The sequence below is a fragment of the Nelumbo lutea genome, chromosome 1 (assembly GCF_056320005.1).
Source record: "Nelumbo lutea isolate HS-2025 chromosome 1, American lotus-T2T, whole genome shotgun sequence".
Classification (NCBI taxonomy): Eukaryota; Viridiplantae; Streptophyta; class Magnoliopsida; order Proteales; family Nelumbonaceae; genus Nelumbo; species Nelumbo lutea.
Window position 1 is genome coordinate 180641555 of NC_142684.1, and position 19892 is coordinate 180661446.

The 19892-nt window shown below is 37.3% G+C and overlaps 1 protein-coding gene across 8 annotated transcripts in view; it reads left to right on the forward strand.

Moving 5' to 3' along the window:
• The window catches only part of LOC148879590 (DNA mismatch repair protein MSH4-like), a 30394-nt gene extending 16527 nt beyond the window's left edge, over nucleotides 1–13867 (forward strand). For 2 of the 8 annotated variants that reach the window (XR_016104283.1, XR_016104288.1), the window contains exons 2-3: nucleotides 13273–13418; nucleotides 13511–13867. Coding sequence is in view for 1 of the 8 variants with exons in the window: in XM_088961156.1 (XP_088817282.1) it covers nucleotides 11532–11639; nucleotides 13277–13418; nucleotides 13511–13564 (304 nt within the window). In the remaining 7 variants the exon portion in view is untranslated. Of the gene's footprint in view, nucleotides 1–11531; nucleotides 11640–11759; nucleotides 11848–13272; nucleotides 13419–13510 lie in introns of all 8 variants that reach the window. The other 6 variants (XR_016104286.1, XR_016104289.1, XR_016104284.1 and 3 more) reach the window with 5 other exon arrangements.
• The last annotated feature ends 6025 nt before the right edge of the window (nucleotides 13868–19892 follow it).

Genomic DNA, 19892 nt, shown 5'->3' on the forward strand with positions numbered 1-19892 from the left:
CTTGTTCTACCTTGTTCATCCCTTGGTTTTGATTGGAATTTGGATTTTAGTGGAAATCCGAGAATTTGAATTTGTTCTTATTTTTAGTCTTTTGAATTTGTTGGATGGGGTGGTTCTTGATAGTTCATTTGGGGATAAAGGAATTTGGGCTGCTAAATCTTCATGTAGGTTTTCTCTTATGGTTCCTCTTTTATTATGTTGGTTTGGGTTAGTTCCCATCTGACTCCTTTCTTGTGACATGTTGTGAGTGCTGATGTGCACCTGTTCCCTCAGATTTTGGTGCTTTTTGTTGGAAGTTTTCTATGGAAGTATCATCACTTTAACCTTTTGCAAAGAGAGGAGACCTAATTGGCCTTCATCTCCTGAGTGGTGCGTCATATGCCAATGTAGTGGTGAAGATTCCATGTGATGTATTAATCTCCTGTCATTTGCTTTCTTCTCCTAAGTGGTGCATCATATGCAAGTGGAGTTTTGAAAACAAATCCATTGTTTTCACCCTATGTGCCAACCTAACTATAATGTATTTCATTAAATCCTCTTTATTTCTTTATTTTTCTTAAAAAAAATTGTGCATTCCCTTCCTCGAATATAGTCCACGTCGTAGTATCCCTTGCACAACTCCATGTTAATCTTCCTCTTCTCTTTGATGGTGTGAGCATGGAACCATCAGACAACTTGCCCAAATTAATAGGTGGAGACCAGTTGCTTCCAAACACCGCAAGGAACTTTTCCCAAATACAGTAGAGAAGTGGATAGGAGATTAGGAAGTGGTAATCCGTCTCCCCAATCGTTTTGTATCTTAGATGCGAATTAGAAGATTTGTACTAGTTGGATCTCTTCTTGGACGACTTCCCAATTGAAGAGGGGTTTTTCCTTGTATCCCTTGTTTCTTAATCGCATCATATATGATCTCTCGTTTGTCAACAAGGTTAAAATTTGGAACGATTTCTAGCTTGGGAATGCCTATGAAGAGGGGTTTTTCCTTGTATCTGTGCCATTGCTAATCTTAAAGGGAAAACAATCTCTGAGTTTGTTCTACCTTATTCATCCCTTGGTTTTGATTGGAATTTGGATTTTAGTGGAAATCCGAGAGTTTGAATTTGTTGGATGGGGTGGTTCTTGATAGCTCTGTTGGGGATAAAGGAATTTGGGCTGCTAAATCTTCAGGTAGGTTTTCTCTTATGGTTCCTCTTTTTAATATGTTGGTTAGGGTTAGTTCCCCATCTGACTCTTTTCTTGTGACATGTTGTGAGTTCTGATGTGCACCTGTTCCCTCAGATTTTGGTGCTTTTTGTTGGAAGTTTTCAGTGGAAGTATGATCACTTTATCCTTTTGCGAATAGAGGAGACCTAATTGGCCTTTATCTCCTGAGTGGTGCGTCATATGGCAATGTAGTGGTGAAGACTCCATGTGACGTATTAATCTCCTATCATTTGCTCTCATCTCCTAAGTGGTGCTTCATATGCAAATGGAGTCTCGAAGAACAAATCTATTGTTTTCACCCTATGTGCCAACCTAACTATAATGTATTTCATTAAAGCCTCTTTATTTCTTTTTTTTCTTAAAAAAGTGTGCATTCCTTTCGTCGAATATAGTCCAAGTCGTAGTATCCCTTGCACAACTCCATATTAATCTTCCTCTTTTCTTTGATGGCTTGAGCATGGAAGCATAAGACAAATTGTCCAAATTAAATGGTGGAGACCAATTGCTTCCAAATACAGCAAGGAACTTTTCCCAAATACAGTACACAAATGGATAGGAGATTAGGAAGTGGTAATCCATCTCCCCATTCGTTTTGTACCTTAGATGCGAATTAGGAGATTTGTACCAGTTGAGTCTCTTCCTTTGTATTAAATCACACCCCATGGACGACTTCCCAAGAGAAGAAAACAAATTTTTGGAAGGTTAGGATCACATTGAACTTCCTTTACGAGAAAGGACTTCTAGGAGGGAGTGGAGGGAATTAAAGATTTTAAAGGAGACGCAATAAAAACCACCCATAGGACTTGTGGCCTGCAATGACTATTCATTGTAATAGGATCAAGAGCATCCCTATCCAATATATGCAGAAGTCTTGATACAGGAGGAATTTCAGAGTTCCTAAAATTTGGGCTATGAAGATTTTGGTGCTTTCTGTTGAAAGTTTACAAAGGAAGTTTCAGCACTTAACCTTTTGCAAAGAATGGAGACCTAATTGGCCTTCATCTCTTGAGTGGTGCGTCATATGCAAATGTAGTGGTGAAGACTCCACGTGGCGTATTAATCTCCTGTCATTTGTCGTTTTCTCCTAAGTGGTGCATCATATGCAAATAGGGTGTTGGAGAACAAATCTATTGTTTTGACCCCATATGCCAACCTAACTATAATGCATTCGATTAAAGCCTCTTTATTTCTTTTTTTTTTCTTAAAAAGTTTGTGCATTCCTTTCTTCGTATATAGTTCAAGTTGTAGTATCCCTTGCACAACTCCATATTAATTTCCTCTTTATTTGATGACTTGAGCATGGAACTATCAAACAACTTGTCCAAATTAATAGGTAGAGACCACTTGCATCCAAATAGAGCAATGAAGTTTTCCCAAATATAGTAGACAAATGGATAGGAGATTAGGAAGTGGTAAGCCGTGTCCCCATTCGTTTTGTACATTAGATGCGAATCAGGAGATTTGTACCAGTTGGGTCTCTTCCTTTGTATTAAATCACACCCCATGGAAGACTTCCCAATAGAAAGACAACAAATTGTTGGAATGATTGGATCACATTGAACTTCCTTGACAATAAAGGACATCTGGGAGGGAGTAGAGGGAATTAAAGATTTTCAAGGAGGCAGAAGAAAAACCACCCACAGGGCTTGTGTCCTGCAAATGACAATCCAATGTAATAGGACCAAGGGCATCCCCATCCAACATATGCAAAAGGCTAGATAAAGGAAGAATTTCAGAGTTCCCAAGGTTTTCTTCTTAGCCCAAATTTTCAGCCAAAGAACAAATGAGACATGGGGTTGGCATGCTCAGAAATAATTTTGCCTTTAAGTTAGGAAACGGTGAAGATGGAATAGCAGATATCTTTCAATGGATACTTCTCAACGCAAGGGTCTTCCCAAAATTTGTTTTGTTAGCCAAGACCAGGTCATACTTGATGTGATTAGTGAACATTGGGGGGGATACAATGGATGTTTCTCAAAAGTGAGAGAAGAGTAGTTCTATGTGGTAGTCCACGATCCCTACCTTTATTTTTGAGCCAATCAATTCTTTCCACAACCCAATGGGATAAATTTCAGTTGACTTCGTGGAATATCGGAATCTTTGACGAAGAGTTGTGGTGAGCATTCATGGGCTCTCAAAGAATGGTTGGGATGCTGGAGTTCTGCACAGAGCTAACCTTATTTCTCCTTGGAAGGCAATTCATTGTACTCCTCCCTTATTTCTTAATTGCATCATGTATGATCTCTCTGCTTTGGCAACAAGGTTAAAATTTGGAATGATTTCTAGCTTGGGAATGCCTATTGAGAGGTGTTTTTCCTTTTATCTGTGCCATCTCTAATTTTAAAGGGAAAACAATCTCTGAGTTTGTTCTACCTTGTTCAACCCTTGGTTTTGATTGGAAGTTGGATTTTAGCAGAAATCCGAGAGTTTGAATTTGTTCATATTTCTATTCTTTTGAATTTGTTGGATGGTGTGGTTCTTGATAGCTCAGTTGGGGATAAAGGAATATGGGCTGCAACTCTTTAGGTAGGTTTTTTCTTGTGGTTCCTCTCTAAATATGTTTTTTAGGGTTTACTCTCCCGTCTGACTCCATTCTTGTGACATGTTGTCAGTTCTAATGTGCACCTGTTGCCTCAGATTTTGATGCTTTTTGTTGGGCAATTTTCAATTGAAGTATGAACACTTGACCTTTTGCAAAGAGAGGAGACCTAGTTGACCTTTTGTTTTATTAATAACAGTGGCTTTTATTAAAAATGATGAAGAAAGATACAGTATAAAGGGAGAGGTAAAAACACTGATAACACAGCGCAAAAAAGATTTGCTCTTCCCACCCCTTGTTTGGCCAAAAAATCTGCCACAGAATTGGCACACCTCTTGGCTCATTGAACCTGAATTTGCATGTTTCAAGTAATTTGGTTAGTTTTCTTTTTTTCATTTGAGAACTTCCACAAACTAGACTCTTTCTCTTGCAACCAGTTAACTGCCAGCCTTGAATCTCCTTCCACCCACAAGTTTTTGATGTTCAACTGCTTGTCTCTTTTGATCCCTTCCAATGCTGCCAAAATTTCAGCTCTCTATGAATCCACCCAGGCTATAGGTGTTAAGAAAATGGCAATAATTCGACCATCTTCATCCCGAAACACTTAACCTAGTTGGCCTTCTTCTCCTAAGTGGTGCATCATATGCAAATGTAGTGGTGAAGACTCCATACAACCTATTAAAATCCTCTCATTTGCCTTCATCTCATACGTGGTGCATCATATGCAAATGGAGTGGTGAGTAACATATCAATTGTTTTCACCCATTGTGCCAACCTAACTATAATGTATTCCTTTAAAGCCTCTTTATTTTTTTCTTTTTCTTTAAACACTCGTGTGTTCCCTTTGACTTCTCCATGTCAATGTTCCTCTTTTCTTTCATGACTTGAGCATGGAACCATGAAACTACGTGTCCAAACCATAGTAGGTAGAGACCACTTGCATCCAAATAGAGCATGGAACTTTTCCTATGTATCCTAGACAAATGGATAGGAGATTAGAAAGTGGTAATCTGTCTCCCCATTTGTTTTGCACATTAGATGCGAATCAGGAGATTAGTACCAGTTGGTTCTCTTTCTTTGTACTAAATCACAAGTATTAATGTCCCCATGGAAGACTCCCAACGGAAGACAACTAATTTTTGGAGGTATAGGATCACATTGAACTTCCTTTACGAGAAAGGACATTTGGGAGGGAGTAGATGGAATTAAAGATTTTAAAGGTGGCGCAAGAAAAACCACCCATAGGACTTGTGGCCTGCAAACGACCATCCAATGTAAGGTCGTGGGATGTTGGAAATCTTTGACGCAAAGTTGTGGTGAGCATTCGTGGGCTCACAAAGAATGGTTGGGATGCTTGAGTTTTGTGTAGACTACCCTTTTCTCTTTGGAAGGCAATTCATAGTAGTCTTCCTTTATTTCTTAAAGGGAAATAAGGGAAGACTACTATGAAGGCAATTTATAGTACCCATACAATCTCTGAATTTCTTCTACCTTGTTCATCCCTTGGTTTTGATTGGAAGTTGGATTTTAGTGGAAATCCGAGAGTTTGAATTTGTTCCTATTTCTAGTCTTTTGAATTTGTTGGATGGGGTGGTTCTTGATTGCTCAGTTGGGGATAAGGGAATTTGGGCTGCTAAATCTTCAGGTAGGTTTTTTCTTGTGGTTCCTCTTTTAATATGTTGGTTAGGGTTAGTTCCCCGTCTGCTACTTTCTTGTGACATGTTGTGAGTTCTGATGTGCACCTATTCCCTCAGATTTCGGTGCTTTTTGTTGGAAGTTTTCAATGGAAGTATCAACACTTCTAACCTTTTGCAAAGAAAGGAGATCTAATTGGCCTTCATCTCCTGAGTGGTGCATCATATGAAAATGTAGTGGTGAAGACTCCATGTGACGTAATAATCTCCTGTCATTTGCCTTCATCTTCTAAGTGGTGCATCATATGCAAATGGAGTCTTGAAGAACAAATCTATTGTTTTCACCCTATGTGCCAACCTAACTATAATGTATTCTTTTAAAGCCTCTTTATTTCTTTCTTTTTCTTAAAAAATTTGTGCATTCCTTTCTTCGAATATAGCCCAAGTCATAGTATCCATTGCACAACTCCATATTAATCTTCCTCTTTTCTTTGATGATTTGAGCATGGAACCATCAAAAAACTTCTCCAAATATAGAGATAGAGACCACTTGCATCCAAATAGAGCAAGGAAGTTTTCCCAAATTCAGTAAACAAATAAATAAGAGATTAGGAAGTGGTAAGTCGTGTCCCCATTTGTTTTGAACATTAGATGCGAATCAGGAGATTTGTACCAGTTGGGTCTCTTCCTTTGTATTAAATCACACCCCATGGAAGACTTCCCAAGAGAAAACAACAATTTTTTGTAAGGATAGGATCATACTGAACTTCCTTTACGAGAAAGGACATTTGGGAGGGAGTAGAGGGAATTAAAGTTTTTAAAGGAGGCACAAGAAAAACCACCCATAGGACTTGTGGCCTGCAAACGACCATCCAATGTAATAGGATCAAGGGCATCCCCATCCAACATATGCAAAAGGTTTCTTCTTAGCCCAAATTTTCAGCCAAAGAACAAATAAGACGTGGGGTTGGCATGCTCAGAAATAATTTTGCCTTTAAGTTAGGAAACGGTGAAGATGGAATAGAAGATATCTTTCAATGGATACTTCTCAATGCAAGGGTCTTCCCAAAATTTTATTTTGTTAGCCAAGACAATGTCATACTTGGTGTGACTAATGAACATTGTGAGGATACAATGGATGTCTCTCAAAAGAGAACGAAGAGTAGTTCTATGTGGTAGTCCACCATCCCAACATTTATTTTTGAGCCAATCAATTCTTACCACAACCCAATGGGATAAATTTCAGTTGGCTTCGTGGGATATCGGAAGTCTTTGACGAAGAGTTGTGGTGAGCATTCACGGGCTCTCAAAGAATGGTTGGGATGCTGGAGTTCTATGCAGAGCTACCCTTACTTCTCCTTGGAAGGCAATTCATAGTACTCTTCCCTTATTTCTTAATCACATCATGTATGATCTCTCCATTGGCAACAAGGTTAAAATTTGGAATGATTTGTAGCTTGGAAGGGCCTATTGAGAGGTCTTTTTCCTTGTTTCTGTGCATCGCTAATCTTAAAGGGAAAACAATCTCTGAGTTTGTTCTACATTGTTCATCCCTTGGTTTTGATTGGAAGTGGGAATTTAGTAGAAATCCGAGAGTTTGAATTTGTTCCTATTTCTATTCTTTTGAATTTGTTGGATGGTGTGGTTCTTTATAGCTCAGTTGGGGATAAAGGAATATGGGTTGTAACTCTTTAGGTAGGTTTTTTCTTGCGGTTCCTCTTTAAATATGTTGTTTAGTACCAATTGCAGTTCTCCATTCGTTTTGCACATTTTATGTGAATCAGGAGATTAGGACCAATTGGGCCTTTTCCTTTGTATTATATCACAAGTATTAATGTACCTATGGAAGACATCCGAAGGGAAGACAACTAATTTTTGAAGGGATAGTATCACATTGAACTTTCTTTACGAAAAAAGGACATCTGGGAAGGAGTAGATGAAATTAAAGATTTAAAAGAGGTGCAAGAAAAACCACCCATAGGACTTGTGGCCTGCATACGACCATCCAATGTAATAGGATCAAGAGCAACCCCATCCAACATATGATAAAGGCTGGAAACAAGAGGAATTTCAGAGTTCTTAAGGTTTTCTTCTTAGCCCAATTATTAGCCAAAGACCAAAGGGAGACATGGGGTTTGTGTGCTCAGAAATAATTTTGCCTTTAAGAAAGGAAACGGTGAAGATGGAATGGAAGATATCTTTCAATGAAGTCTTCTCAACCCAAGGGTCTTCCCAAAATTTGATTTTGTTATCCATGACAAGGTCATACTTGATGTGATTAATGAACATTGAGAGGATATCATGGATGTCTCTCAAAAGAGAGTCAAGAGTAGTTCTATGTGGTAGCCCTCCATCCTAACCTCTTTTTTGTGAGCCCATGAATTTTTACCAAAAACCAGATGGCATAAAGTTCTGGAGGCTTCGTGGGATATCGGAAGTCTTTGACACAAACTTGTTGTGAGCATTCATGGGCTCTCAAAGAGTGGTTGGGATGCTGGAGTTCTATGCAAAGCTACCCTTAGTTCTCTTTGGAAGGCAATTCATAGTACTCTTCCCTATTTCTTAATTGCATCATGTATGATCTCTCCTTTGGCAACAAGGTTACAATTTGGAAAGATTTCTAGTTTGGGAATGCGTGTTGATAGGTTTGTTTCCTTGGATCTATGCCATCTCTAATCTTAATGGAAAAACAATCTCTGAGTTTGTTCTACCTTGTTCATTCCTTGTTTTTGATTGGAAGTTGGACTTTAGTTGAAACCTGAGGGTTTGAATTTGTTTCGATTTCTGGTCTTTTGAATTTCTTGGATCGGGTGGTTTTTGATAGCTCAATTTGGGATAAATGAATTTGGGTTTGTAATTCCTCATGTAGGTTTTTTCTTGTAGTTCCTCTTTTAATATGTTTGTTAGGGTTACTCCCCCATCTGACTCCATTCGTTTGGCATGTTGTGAGTTCTAATGAGCACCTGTTCCCTTAGATTTTGATGCTTTTTGTTGAGAAGTTTTCAATGGATGTATCAACATTTGTGACCTTTTGCAAAGAAAGGAGACCTAGTTGGCCATTATCTCCTAAGTGCTGCATCATATGCAAATGGTGTGGTGAAGAACAAATCTATTGTTTTCACCCTATGTGCTTACCTAACTATAAAGTATTCCAATAGAGCCTCTTTATTTCTTTCTTTTTCTTTAAAAATTCATGCATTCCTTTCTTCCCATATAGTCCAAGTCATAGTATCCCTTGCACTTCTTATGAATCTTCCTCTTTTCTTTGATGACTTGAGCATGGAACCATCAAACAACTTGTCCAAACTAATAGGTAGAGACCACTAGCATCCAAATAGAGCAAGGAACTTTTCGTAAATACACTAGAAAAATGGATAGGAGATTAGTTGGGACTTTGGCTTTCGGAAAGGTTTGAGGGATGATGAACTTAGTAGTGCTTCAGATTTGTTGTCTCTTCTTGGCAGTGCCTTTCTGGACCCTCTTAGTTCGGATGTGAGGTTATGGTCCCCTCATCCAAAAGGTTTTTTCACTCGTGCTTCATTTTTGAAGTCCCTTTACTCTTCCATGGGACAGTTGGGTTTTCCGACCAAGGAGATTTGGTTTAGAACAATTCCTCCTAAAATTGTTATTTTTTGCTGGGAGGTGTTTTATAGAAAGATTAATACTTTGGACTGCCTTTAGAAGAAAAGCCCTTTCATGTGTTTGTCCCCTAACTGGTGTGTACTTTGCAGTGATAGTGGTGAGGATTGCTCCCACCTACTTTTATCTTGTTCCTTTTCTAGTGCTATTTGGAGTTGGATTTTTTCTTGGTTTGGGTGCAGGTGGAATCTGTCCACAGACTTAAGTCAGCTGTTCGATCCTTCTTTTTTGTGTAGCCTACAAAAAAGGAAAAATGATGTGGAGATGTATTAGAGTAGCCGCCTTGTGGACAATCTGGGAAGAAAGGAATGCAAGGGTATTCAAAGAAAAGGAAAGAAGCATTCAGGTTGTTGAGCATTGTATCTTGACTAGGGCCATTCATTGGTTAAGAGTTATGGACTTCTTTGAAACATTTTCCTTTGATGATATTTGGAGAAACTGGAAAGCAGTGGCCAATAGCCACAAGGAAGGACAAGGAAGCTGCAGTTTGGAAGCCTCCGCCTGAAGGTTGGGCAAAGCTGAACTTTGATGGTAGTAGCCAAGGAAACCCCAGCCCATCGGGGATAGGAAGGGTGCTGAGAGATAAAGAGAGCAACATTTTAGCCTTGTTTTCAAGCCCTGTGGGAATCGGAGAGTCTAATAGAGCTGAGATCTTAGTGGCTGTACAAGGTATTCAGATTGCAGAACAATTAGGAGTTCAACATTTGGTAGTTGAAGAAGACTCCAAAATTATTGTGGGATGGCTGACAGAGCCAGCTTCAGCTATGTGGCGATACAGAAACTTATTGAGGAAAGCCAACTGGCTCACAAGAAATATGACAGTTACCTCTCTTTGGGTGGGAAGATCAGCAAATACTTTAGTGGATGGGCTAGCTAAGCAAGGGGCTTCAAGGGATCATTTATTTTGATCTGCTATGTAATTTTTATTTGTCTTTTTCCTGTTTTCCTGTTTTAATTTGATGTAATACTTTGTTAGAAGAGGTAACAGAGCTCGTGCCTCTTCATGGGTTTCCTGTATTGCCTTAGTTTCTGGATTAATAAATTATTTTCATTCATTAAAAAAAAAATCCAAGAGTGAGTTTGAATTTGTTCCTATTTCTAGTCTTTTGAATTTGTTGGATGGGGAGGTTCTTAATAATTATGTGATAAACAAATTTGGGTTCCTAATTCTTTAGGTAGGTTTTTCTTGTGGTTCCTCTTTTAATATGTTGGTTAGGGTCACTCCCCTCTCCAAGTCCATTCTGAATGCATGTTGACAGTTCTGGTGTGCACCTAACTATAATGTTTCCCATTAAAGCCTCTTTGTTTCTTTCTTTTTTCCGTAAAGATTCGGGCATTCCTTTCTTCTCATAAAGTCCAAGTCATTGTAGCCCCTACGCATCTCCATATTAATCTCCCTCTTTTCTTTGACGACTTGAGCATGGAAACAACTTGTGCAAACTTTTAGGCAGAGACTACTTGCATCCAAATAGAGTTTGAATTTGTTCCTATTTTTTGTCTTTTGAATTTGTTTGATGGGGTGGTTGTTTATAGCTCAGTTGGGGGATAAATGAATTTGGGTTCCTAACTCTTCAGGTAGGTTTTCCTTGTGGTTCCCCTTTAAATATGTTGATAAGGGTTACTCCCCCCCCACTAAGTCTATTCTTGTGACGTGTTGAGAGTTCTGGTGTGCATATATTCCCCCAAAAGAAAAATATCTTCTCAACAAGTAGAATTCCAACTAGTCTGAAACCATAAAAAAACTAAAAGTAGAACATTTGAACTATTCAAAACTTCAATATGTTTTACTTCATTTTACTATTTTACTCAGTGAAGTGTTGGTTTTTAAGTTTCAACTGGTTTGATTAGTTATTGGTGCATCTGGTTTATGGGAATGCTGAATGTTTGTTTTAGTTGTTTTGGGTTGGGGCTGTTTGTATATTTGGGTGGCTTTGCTTAAATGCTTTGTCAACACTCTCACATCATAGCCTGCTTTTTATTTTAATTGATTTGCATTTTCATTACAGTAAATATTTTACCACTTCCATGATGTTGATACAGTTCATATCCAGAAGTGGTGCTTTCTTTTGAATATCCTCCTTGCCTCTCTTAATCACCACTGTCGCATCCTTCTCGCTTCCTATGAACACTTCTGGGACCATGATGTCCCTTGGGTTTTGCTTCCTACAGGTTCATGTGTCTCTAGTTGTCAACCTATAAAAATTTTATCAAATCTTTCAAGTTAAATTTATATAACTTCACATTTTATAGATTATATGGACATATGGCCTAGCATGTGAAAACACTGGTTGAGACGCTTGATCTATCTTCTGATGGCCATGTCTTTTTCTTGTTGTTCTGTCAGCACACACGTATGTGCCTGCATTTAGAGCAATTTATCATTCATTCTTTTATGACATGAAACATTTGTTTTAACAATACCACTAAAAAGAAAAATGTTGTAATGATGCTTGAACTACAAGAATATCTGCATAAGATCCATATAATGTGGCTGTTGTACGGAATTTCCTATCTAGGACCAGACTACTCCAAGCCCAATCCTCTTCAGACTTGAAAACGCATCAAGACTATCAAGGTTCATCTAGATTGTCTGGTACATTATCAAACATATGTTTTTTTGATAGGTACGTTGTCAAACATATGTTGGTCAACTTCTTCTGTCAGATATTAATTAATGATTTAATGAGTTTTATTATATGATTCTTATAATGTTCTTATAATATTCTTAATTGGATTCTTTGAAGATGTGAGCAAGAATGGAGTTTTCTTTGGAAAAATGAGATACATCCATAGGAAGAACAAGACTTTTTAAGTCAACTACTTTTTCTATCAGTAGGTTAACTACCTTTTCTTGTACAGTTGTATTTGTCTTTTATGTCCATTGGATTCTTGTTCAATAAAACTACTCTCTGCCTTTTCAAATTAATGTGGAAATGTTAAAGATTCAAACTTGGAAATTATAATTTTAATTGTCATTGGAAGACCAAGAGTGCTCGATATGTGAAAGGTGATGACCAAATGGTGTTGGTGAGAGATGACTATGTGAAGAAAATATTGTTGAAATTTATTAAATGAAGATTTAATTCCTAGGACTAGACTAGAATCTTTGAGTACTTGTACAAAGAGGGTTTTAAAAGTCAAAAAGCTGTAGCAAAGATGAACGCAGGAAGGCTTTGGAACCAGGATAATGCCTTGAAATAGGTTATGGAACAGTCAAGTTTACCTCTGTTCTTACGACATTGGTTAGAGATTTTAATGTACATGATGGAATAGCATGACTAGATCTCTTTAGTGGGTTTTGTCTGAGCTTTTAGGGAATTGGTTTGTACTACCTTAGTATGGAACTTAGTGGATTAGTTCTGCTATAATAATTATTGGAGAAATTGGGGTCATTGTAACTTTGGAGGAGAAGCTTTGAGGCGCGTCTGAAGACACTGTCTTTAGAACGTTATTTGCCCCCACTCAGTTTTAATGAGTTTGTTGTTGGGTTACAGGCAAATTCGTTCCCAGGATACAATAGAGCCTTGGGCGAGAATTTGCAACCAGCAAAGTTGAAGAGTCTCCAAAGAAACCTTCTGTGAGACTATAGCAGACTGGACTGAGAGAGAGAGAGAGAGAGAGAGAGTGAATTTCGAAATTGTGTATTTTGGAGTCTGATTCATGCTCCTTAAATAATTTGTGAAGAGGTATGAAGAAAAGGTAGGTGCTGGTTTAGAGAAGGCACCTTGAAATTGTGACTGTTTAAAAAGTAGTTAAGAGGTAGTGACTGTTAACTTTGAAATGTGCCTCTTGATCACACCCGATCGAATCGTGACCGTTGATCTCATCAACGGTGATCACACGCGTGCACGCACGTTGCACGGTATCGAATCCCCATACTCTCCTCTACTAATTCTAAGGAGTGTAAATCAGCTCCTATTGAAATACTGAAAACAAAACTTATAATTTTTCAATGTGGGACAAGTTCAAAACTGGATTTTGTAAGAGAAAAACTGATTTTTTCAATCAAGTGTGCAGGTGCAATTTCTCATGTAATTGACCAATCACACCTATTGGATTTGATCTCTTATGAGATTAAAGTCCAACAATAATATTTAAGTTGCTTACACTATAAAGAAATTGGTAAGCTGAATTTCTTGAAAATAGTGCTTAGATACAGTGTTATAGAGAAAGAAGTTTTTAGCTTGCTATATTCTAGAAACTGCATACTTCTAATATTTATAGAGGTAATGAACTGGTTTATTTATACCATTCAAGATAGGGTCCTCTGTGACTACTGTTTCAAGCCAAACAAAATGTTCAATGCGGCCTCTGGTGTTGATAATGTTAGAAGGGGACAGGTTCTGATATCAAGCAGTATCCTTCTTAAGATTGCTTTGGACGCTCTGCCTGTAGTTGCAAAGGTATTATTAATATGTATTTTGTACTCATGATGCCATGAGAATCTAAGCTCTCATGAGATGCTAGACTGACTTCTTTGTTGTGAACATTTTAGGTGCTTAAGTATGCAAAATGTTTTCTTCTTCGAAACATTTCCAAGTCCATCTAAGAAAATGAAAAGTTTGGTTCTATAGGGAAAAGGTTAAGCTACACTTGCTTTTGCTTACATTATTATATGTGTTTATATGCTATTATGTGTTGTCTAGCAAATAAAAACTCATTAAAGAAGTGTTGTGAGAATATGTATTTGGGCTGTGCTGCTATCCATGTTCTTTTATTTCATTCTTATTTACTAGTGGTGACCCCTGTGATGCATGGGCTGCTTTTTAAAAATGTATTTTGTAAGGGAAAAAATGAAGTAATGGTGATTTCACCAAATTTTTTATATATTTCTAGTTCTTTATATATAAAATAGTAGGGAAATCATTTTTTTCCTTTTTAGTTATTGAGAAGTACATAAATCAACTGCTTAGCATGAGAATCAACTGATGATGGCTTAGTTGATAGGTTCTTTGGCTGGTTGTAGCAGAGACCTAGGATCATATCCCATTTGCCATTAAGGTTAAGGGGTTAAGGATTTGGAGGATGGTCTACCCCCCGTGCTTTAATGTGCTTAACATGAGATCAATAACCAAGTCAAAAAACAATTTTAAAATTGAACTGGCTACAATAACCAAAAGCTCATGTTAAGTGTTTTCTTACTACATTTTATTGTTGAACCAAAAGAATTCATGAAACAAATCTACATTAAATTAATAAAAAATAGAGAAAAACTAATAACCCATGTAAGGGGGAGAGAGAGAGAGAGGCGCATGAGGGTTTTAATTTTTTTCTTGCTATATTTTTTGATGATTTCATTTAATGCACGTCCAAGAAAGTAGAGTATGAGGAGGCGCATGTGAGTTCTGTGGTGAGAGGACCTCTCACCTCCCCTTTTTAAGCATTGGCTTAAATATCACTTTGGGATGGGCAGACAGGAAACTGCCGCCAAGTTTCTAAAACTTCTCTATTTGTGTTTTCTCACTTCTCTTGCTCATAAGTCTTCTTGGTATCAAAGCATTAGTAGACTGTAAGGCTCATTTTCTCTTCTCCGTTTCTTCTTTCTCATTTACTTCCCCTATTTTCTTTCCTACGTCGCTGATTTGTAGAATGGTTTAAGAGGGGTTTCTACCCTGGGAAGAGACCAAGGAGACCCTAATGATTATGCCCTAATAGAGTAAGTTGAAGAAGAGCAGTCTATGAACGACTAGAGAGAGCTGTGTTTCAGGTCTAGTTGCTGGACAGCAAGGAAGAAGTGACCCAATAAGTTTCTGAACAGTGGTGAACCACCCAGAGACCTACGAGATATTGAGAGGATTAAATTAATGATCTAGATATGTATGAACTAAGAGAATTTACCTCTAATTTAAATTGAGACAACCGATTTGCTATAATTTCCATGTGGAAATCCAACTGGAAATTGTTTATACATTTAACAGAAAAATCTTGAACCTAAAAACATCTGTAATACTTCTTACCCTCCGAAGCTAGAAGGCTGAACCAGTATAGAAAACGAGAAGTAGCTTATTCAAATGCTTTAAAAATGAGTCTTATGTAATCTTTTGAACTTCTGATGTGAAACAAATGTCGAATAATTAAAAATGTAATGGTAGAGCTTGTTTCAAACTTGTGCTTATAATAATTATTTAGTAAAATAAAATAGATCCTTGCCAAATCAAGTTGAAAGTTCTTGATATCTATAATCCCCATGAAATGGCTTGCTACATTCTTTTCTCAATTTATACGAGATAGGGTGTGTTATCTCATATTTGATGTCAACTGCCTCTATCAAATAATTCATTTGCTTCGAAGTTTCAAGGAAAATTTTTCTCAATCGGTTGGTTGTGAGGTCCACTGTCCAATCCACCTTGCCCACCTGAAGTAATAGTTTTAAACGTATAAAACTGTTAACAGTAGTTGTACTATGCCGTAGGGGTATTTCTATCATTTTACCTATTTTTTTGTGGCACCCTAATGTAAATAGATGTGCTGGCGCCGCCAGCCTATCTTTTTGACTCCAAACCTTCTCTTCTTTCTTTTCTCCTCTCTCTTCTCTCTTTGTTCTTCTATCTTCTTCCTTCTGTTCTTCAACTATTTTACTAAGAAAACATGGTATATTGATTCTGATATTAAAGGCAGCTCGATCATCTTTTCTCTTCAGTTTCCTTCTGCTGTTTGAAGCCAGTGGAAAAACACATCGACTGACCTGTAAGTGCCTTTAAGGACCCCCTGAAAAAAACACATCGACTGAAGGGTGTTTTCAGATCTATGTGGATTGTGTTCCTGTTTTGTGCCCTGTAACTGGGTTGTGCTGGTCTGGACAACCTGTGTCTGCTGTAACAGTTGTCTTATGAGTTATTTGTGGTGTTTGGAGTGCTCGTGTGGCCTTGAAATAGTGTAGTGGTCCCTGTAGGAGCTGTCCAGACCAGAAATATAACTTTTCTGGTCCTTGTAGGAGCTGTCCAGACCAGAAATAGAGTGTAGTGGTCCTTCTCTGGAGTTATTTTCAGCAGTATAGCAGTGTGCATTCTTTGTTTTGATCGAAGAGGAATTGACCTATAGTTCTGTTTTTGTGAATCAGATCATTCTTGTGACAGTGGTGAATAGTTGTCTTACTTCTTGCTGTGTTTTGTGACCAAAGTAGTGTTGTCAGCTCTGTCTATCATTGTCTTCCGAAGATTCGGTAGTCTCTGGTGGGTCTTCTGGTCACAGCGGATTGAGTGAGTCATTAGACATGAATTTGCTTATGGCTGTAATCCCATTTGATAGACTTAATTATGTAGAATGGTCAAAGGGGATTAAACTCTACATAATTGCAAGGGGGAAAATAGATAATATCAATATTAAAACTTTAAAGAGAAGGAAAAATCACCCATGGCTGAATAGCCTTTAAGCATATGTACTATTATTATGGAAAAATACTTAAAACTTTCCCTGTGCAAACCTCTGCAAAATACTCCATGTTCCAAAAAAAAAAAATGTACCCATTCATCAAATGTCAAATCGAGTAACACTAAATTGGATACCCAATTTATTTCAATTTGGCGGGTCTGGGTTGAACATTCATCAAAATCTTGGATGGGCCAAAATGGGTACCCAATTTGCTGTTTTATTTTGACATTTCCTCATTTTTTTACCCGCAAAAGGTGGTGATAGTGATTAGAAGCTAGCAGTCATACACATACATCGGCTATTGATTTTTTTTCTTGAAGTTGGTTCTTGAGATTAGTTCAATATTTGACAATATATGGGGAGATTGATGATATATTTTCCTTCTTTTTGAGAAAAAACCACATTTTATAGACTAGTTTCAATTATGAGAAAAAAGAAAATAGAATGGGGGCAGCCCCATCAGAGATTTGAGATGCCATTGATCACTGAAATTCAAAGGCTGTTTTTGAGTCATCAGTACAGATATGAGATAACTGGATAAGAATTGAATTTATTATACTAAACCAAGTTTATGGGCTTGTTAATAGAAGGGACTGCCATGCCCATCACCTAGTAGTGGAGAACTGGAGATGTTTGTGCTTCTACAAATACATTAAGGTGCTGTTCGTTAGTTGTCTTGTTGAAACCAATCCAAGCCCAGCTCCGTAGGGCCTAGCCCATTTTAGAGTAGGGTGTTGATGGTTCAGTTTGAGTTGGACCCCATCTAAATCAAAATCAATTTCGACATGTTGAAGGGACCGAAAGACATTGAACTGGACCAGTCCAGACTTAATGGTCCAAAGCATTTATTTGATTGAATTGGTTCTGGTTCATCCGTATTATTAAAGGCCAAGGCCCAAGGGAATCGGGTGTCTAGTCTTGGGATTGTCTTTCCCATTCCAGTATTTCCCTTTTTTCTATCTATTGTATCTCCGTCTCTCTACCTGCTTTCTCGATCCCTCGCGATCCGTGAAAATTCTTCGTTGCAGAGCTCGAATGGCTAAACCTCTCTCTCTCTCTCTCAATTGAAGATCACTTCAATTGATCTGAACCGATCAATTGATCTGAACCTCTCTCTCTCTCAATTCAAATAGCGAAAGTGAAACGGAGCCGGATTGAATTAAATGGGTTCAATCACGATGCTGTTAAGGGGAAGGGGAAGAAAAGAGATCGGGGGAGAGAGGGAGAGAGAGATAAATGTCAAGGAATTTGAGGTGGAGGGGATTATTGCCTGTCGGTCGCTGTTGTTAGTGTATCGAGAGGTTAGGGAAGATGAACAATGTTTTTCTTGTCACATGGGTAGTATGGGGATTAAAAAATATTGTAACGACATTTTTGGACGGAAGGCTAATGGAAGGGTGTCTTTCTCTCGCGGTCATAGTACGGGGGAGGTCTTTGTTGCAGAACAAAGTATAAGGGGGGTCTTTGTCACATACCCGATAGTATAGGGTGGTCTTTGTAATTTACCCTTATTATTTTTAAAAAGATAACAATAATGAGGGCATTAATGTCAATGTATTGCCTCTGAAAGGCATCTTGTTCTGACAATTGATGAAACCGGGTCTTATCAATTTAGATCTGACCTAAACCTAAATCTGAACGGCATCTAAAAAGTATCATCGAACACCACCTAAGAGCATTACTCTACACAGTCCATAGACTATATAAGGTATACAAGTAATTAAATCCAATAATACGTCTGGTAAAATATTAAAAACCTTTGTTGATTTTTTTGACAATTCTATAAACCACCCCTCATTTTGATTTTAATCATGGTTTTTGAATCGTCGATGACTCGGATGGTCTGACCGTTTGGCCCAAGAACTATTCAAGCATTAGGTTCTATTTTACCCCAAACCTGGTCCCTGGTCAAAACCCATTGAATTAGTTAATGACCTATTGACACAACAATCAAACCATCAATCTGTTCAACGGTTTTTAGGTGTTTTTTATTTTTAATTTTTATTGTCAAAATGGGCCATCCATTCCAATTAAACGGCCGAACCATTAACTCAAAAACCGATGTCCAAAATGATTCCACTTTCAGGTTGTTTTTTTAAAACCATGATTTTAATAAAAGAATTCCATGTTAGATGTGGAACTGGAAGCAATTGTCATAAAGTTGGTTAAGGTAAGTGTCAGGCTGCCAGCTTAGTTATCGGCCCAGCGTTATCGCCTATAAAATTTATCTTCGTATGAAACTTTACTTTTGAGACAAAGTGAAAGATTCGTTGCATGGTTCAAAGTATTGATACAATACACCCGATACGGGGCGTACCATTTCGTATCATATCTTTTGAAAAAGATATGGTCCGAAACGCCTGTTTCCAAGTGTTTTGGACCCCCAGTTTTTTTAATAATATAAAACATGTTAAAAGCTTTCCAAAAAACCAAAAGTAAAGTTTGTAACAATATTGATTTATTATTATTAGAATGATATTAAATAAATTATTATTACTATTATTATTAATAAACATATTTTTATTTAACACTAATAACATTTAATATTATTATTAACTATTATTATTTATTGTTTAATTAATAATAATGATAATAATAACAAATAATTATTATTAGGGTAAATTACAAAGACCCTCTTTTACTATGGGGTTTGTGACAAAGACCCCCCTATACTTTGTTTTGTGACAAAGACCTCCCTTGTACCATAACCATGAGACAAAGACCCCCTTCCGTTAGCCTTTTGTCCAAAATGGCCATTGCAATATTTTTAAACCCCCATACTACCCTTGTAATAACTATTTGGATGAGAAAAGAACTATTCATCTTTCTCAACCTCATGATACACTAACATAGCGGCAAACCAATAGTAATCCCCTTTACCCTATATTCCCTCACATTTCTATCTCTCTCCCCCAATCTCTCTTCTTCCCCCTTCCCCTTAACAACGTTGGGATTAAACCCATTTAATTCAATCCCGATCTCTTTCTCTCTCCATTACTGCTTTCTTCAGATCCGGCTCCATGGCCAGCATCATGAAGGTCGTTGTTCAAGGTGTCTAGGCAATTATGGGCGACACAGGGGTGCCTAGTCGCCTAGGCGATAAAGATTTTATAATATGAAAAACTGACCTTTGGCTAGTTTCCTAGTTTTATATACCATTTAGCATGTATGTTAATTGAAAAAAAAATCACAATTCTCTTTATTAAGAACATTAAATTTCCTCTAAAAATGTGGCAAATCATCACATCTAAAAGATAAAAATCTTTTACATATATTAATTTCATTATTTTAAAAAATAATACTATTATAATAAGTATTTAATAGAGAAAATGCATATTAATTAGTAGCTAAAGAAAGTTATTAACTTTATATGATAAAGATTCAAGATGTAAAGTAAAGTAGAAAAAAAAAACAAGGATTGAGTTTTTGTTTTATTTAACTAGAGAGAGAATAGAAAAAAAAAAGAACTTTATTATTCTTTTGTTACTTTCCCTTTTCTTTTCTTT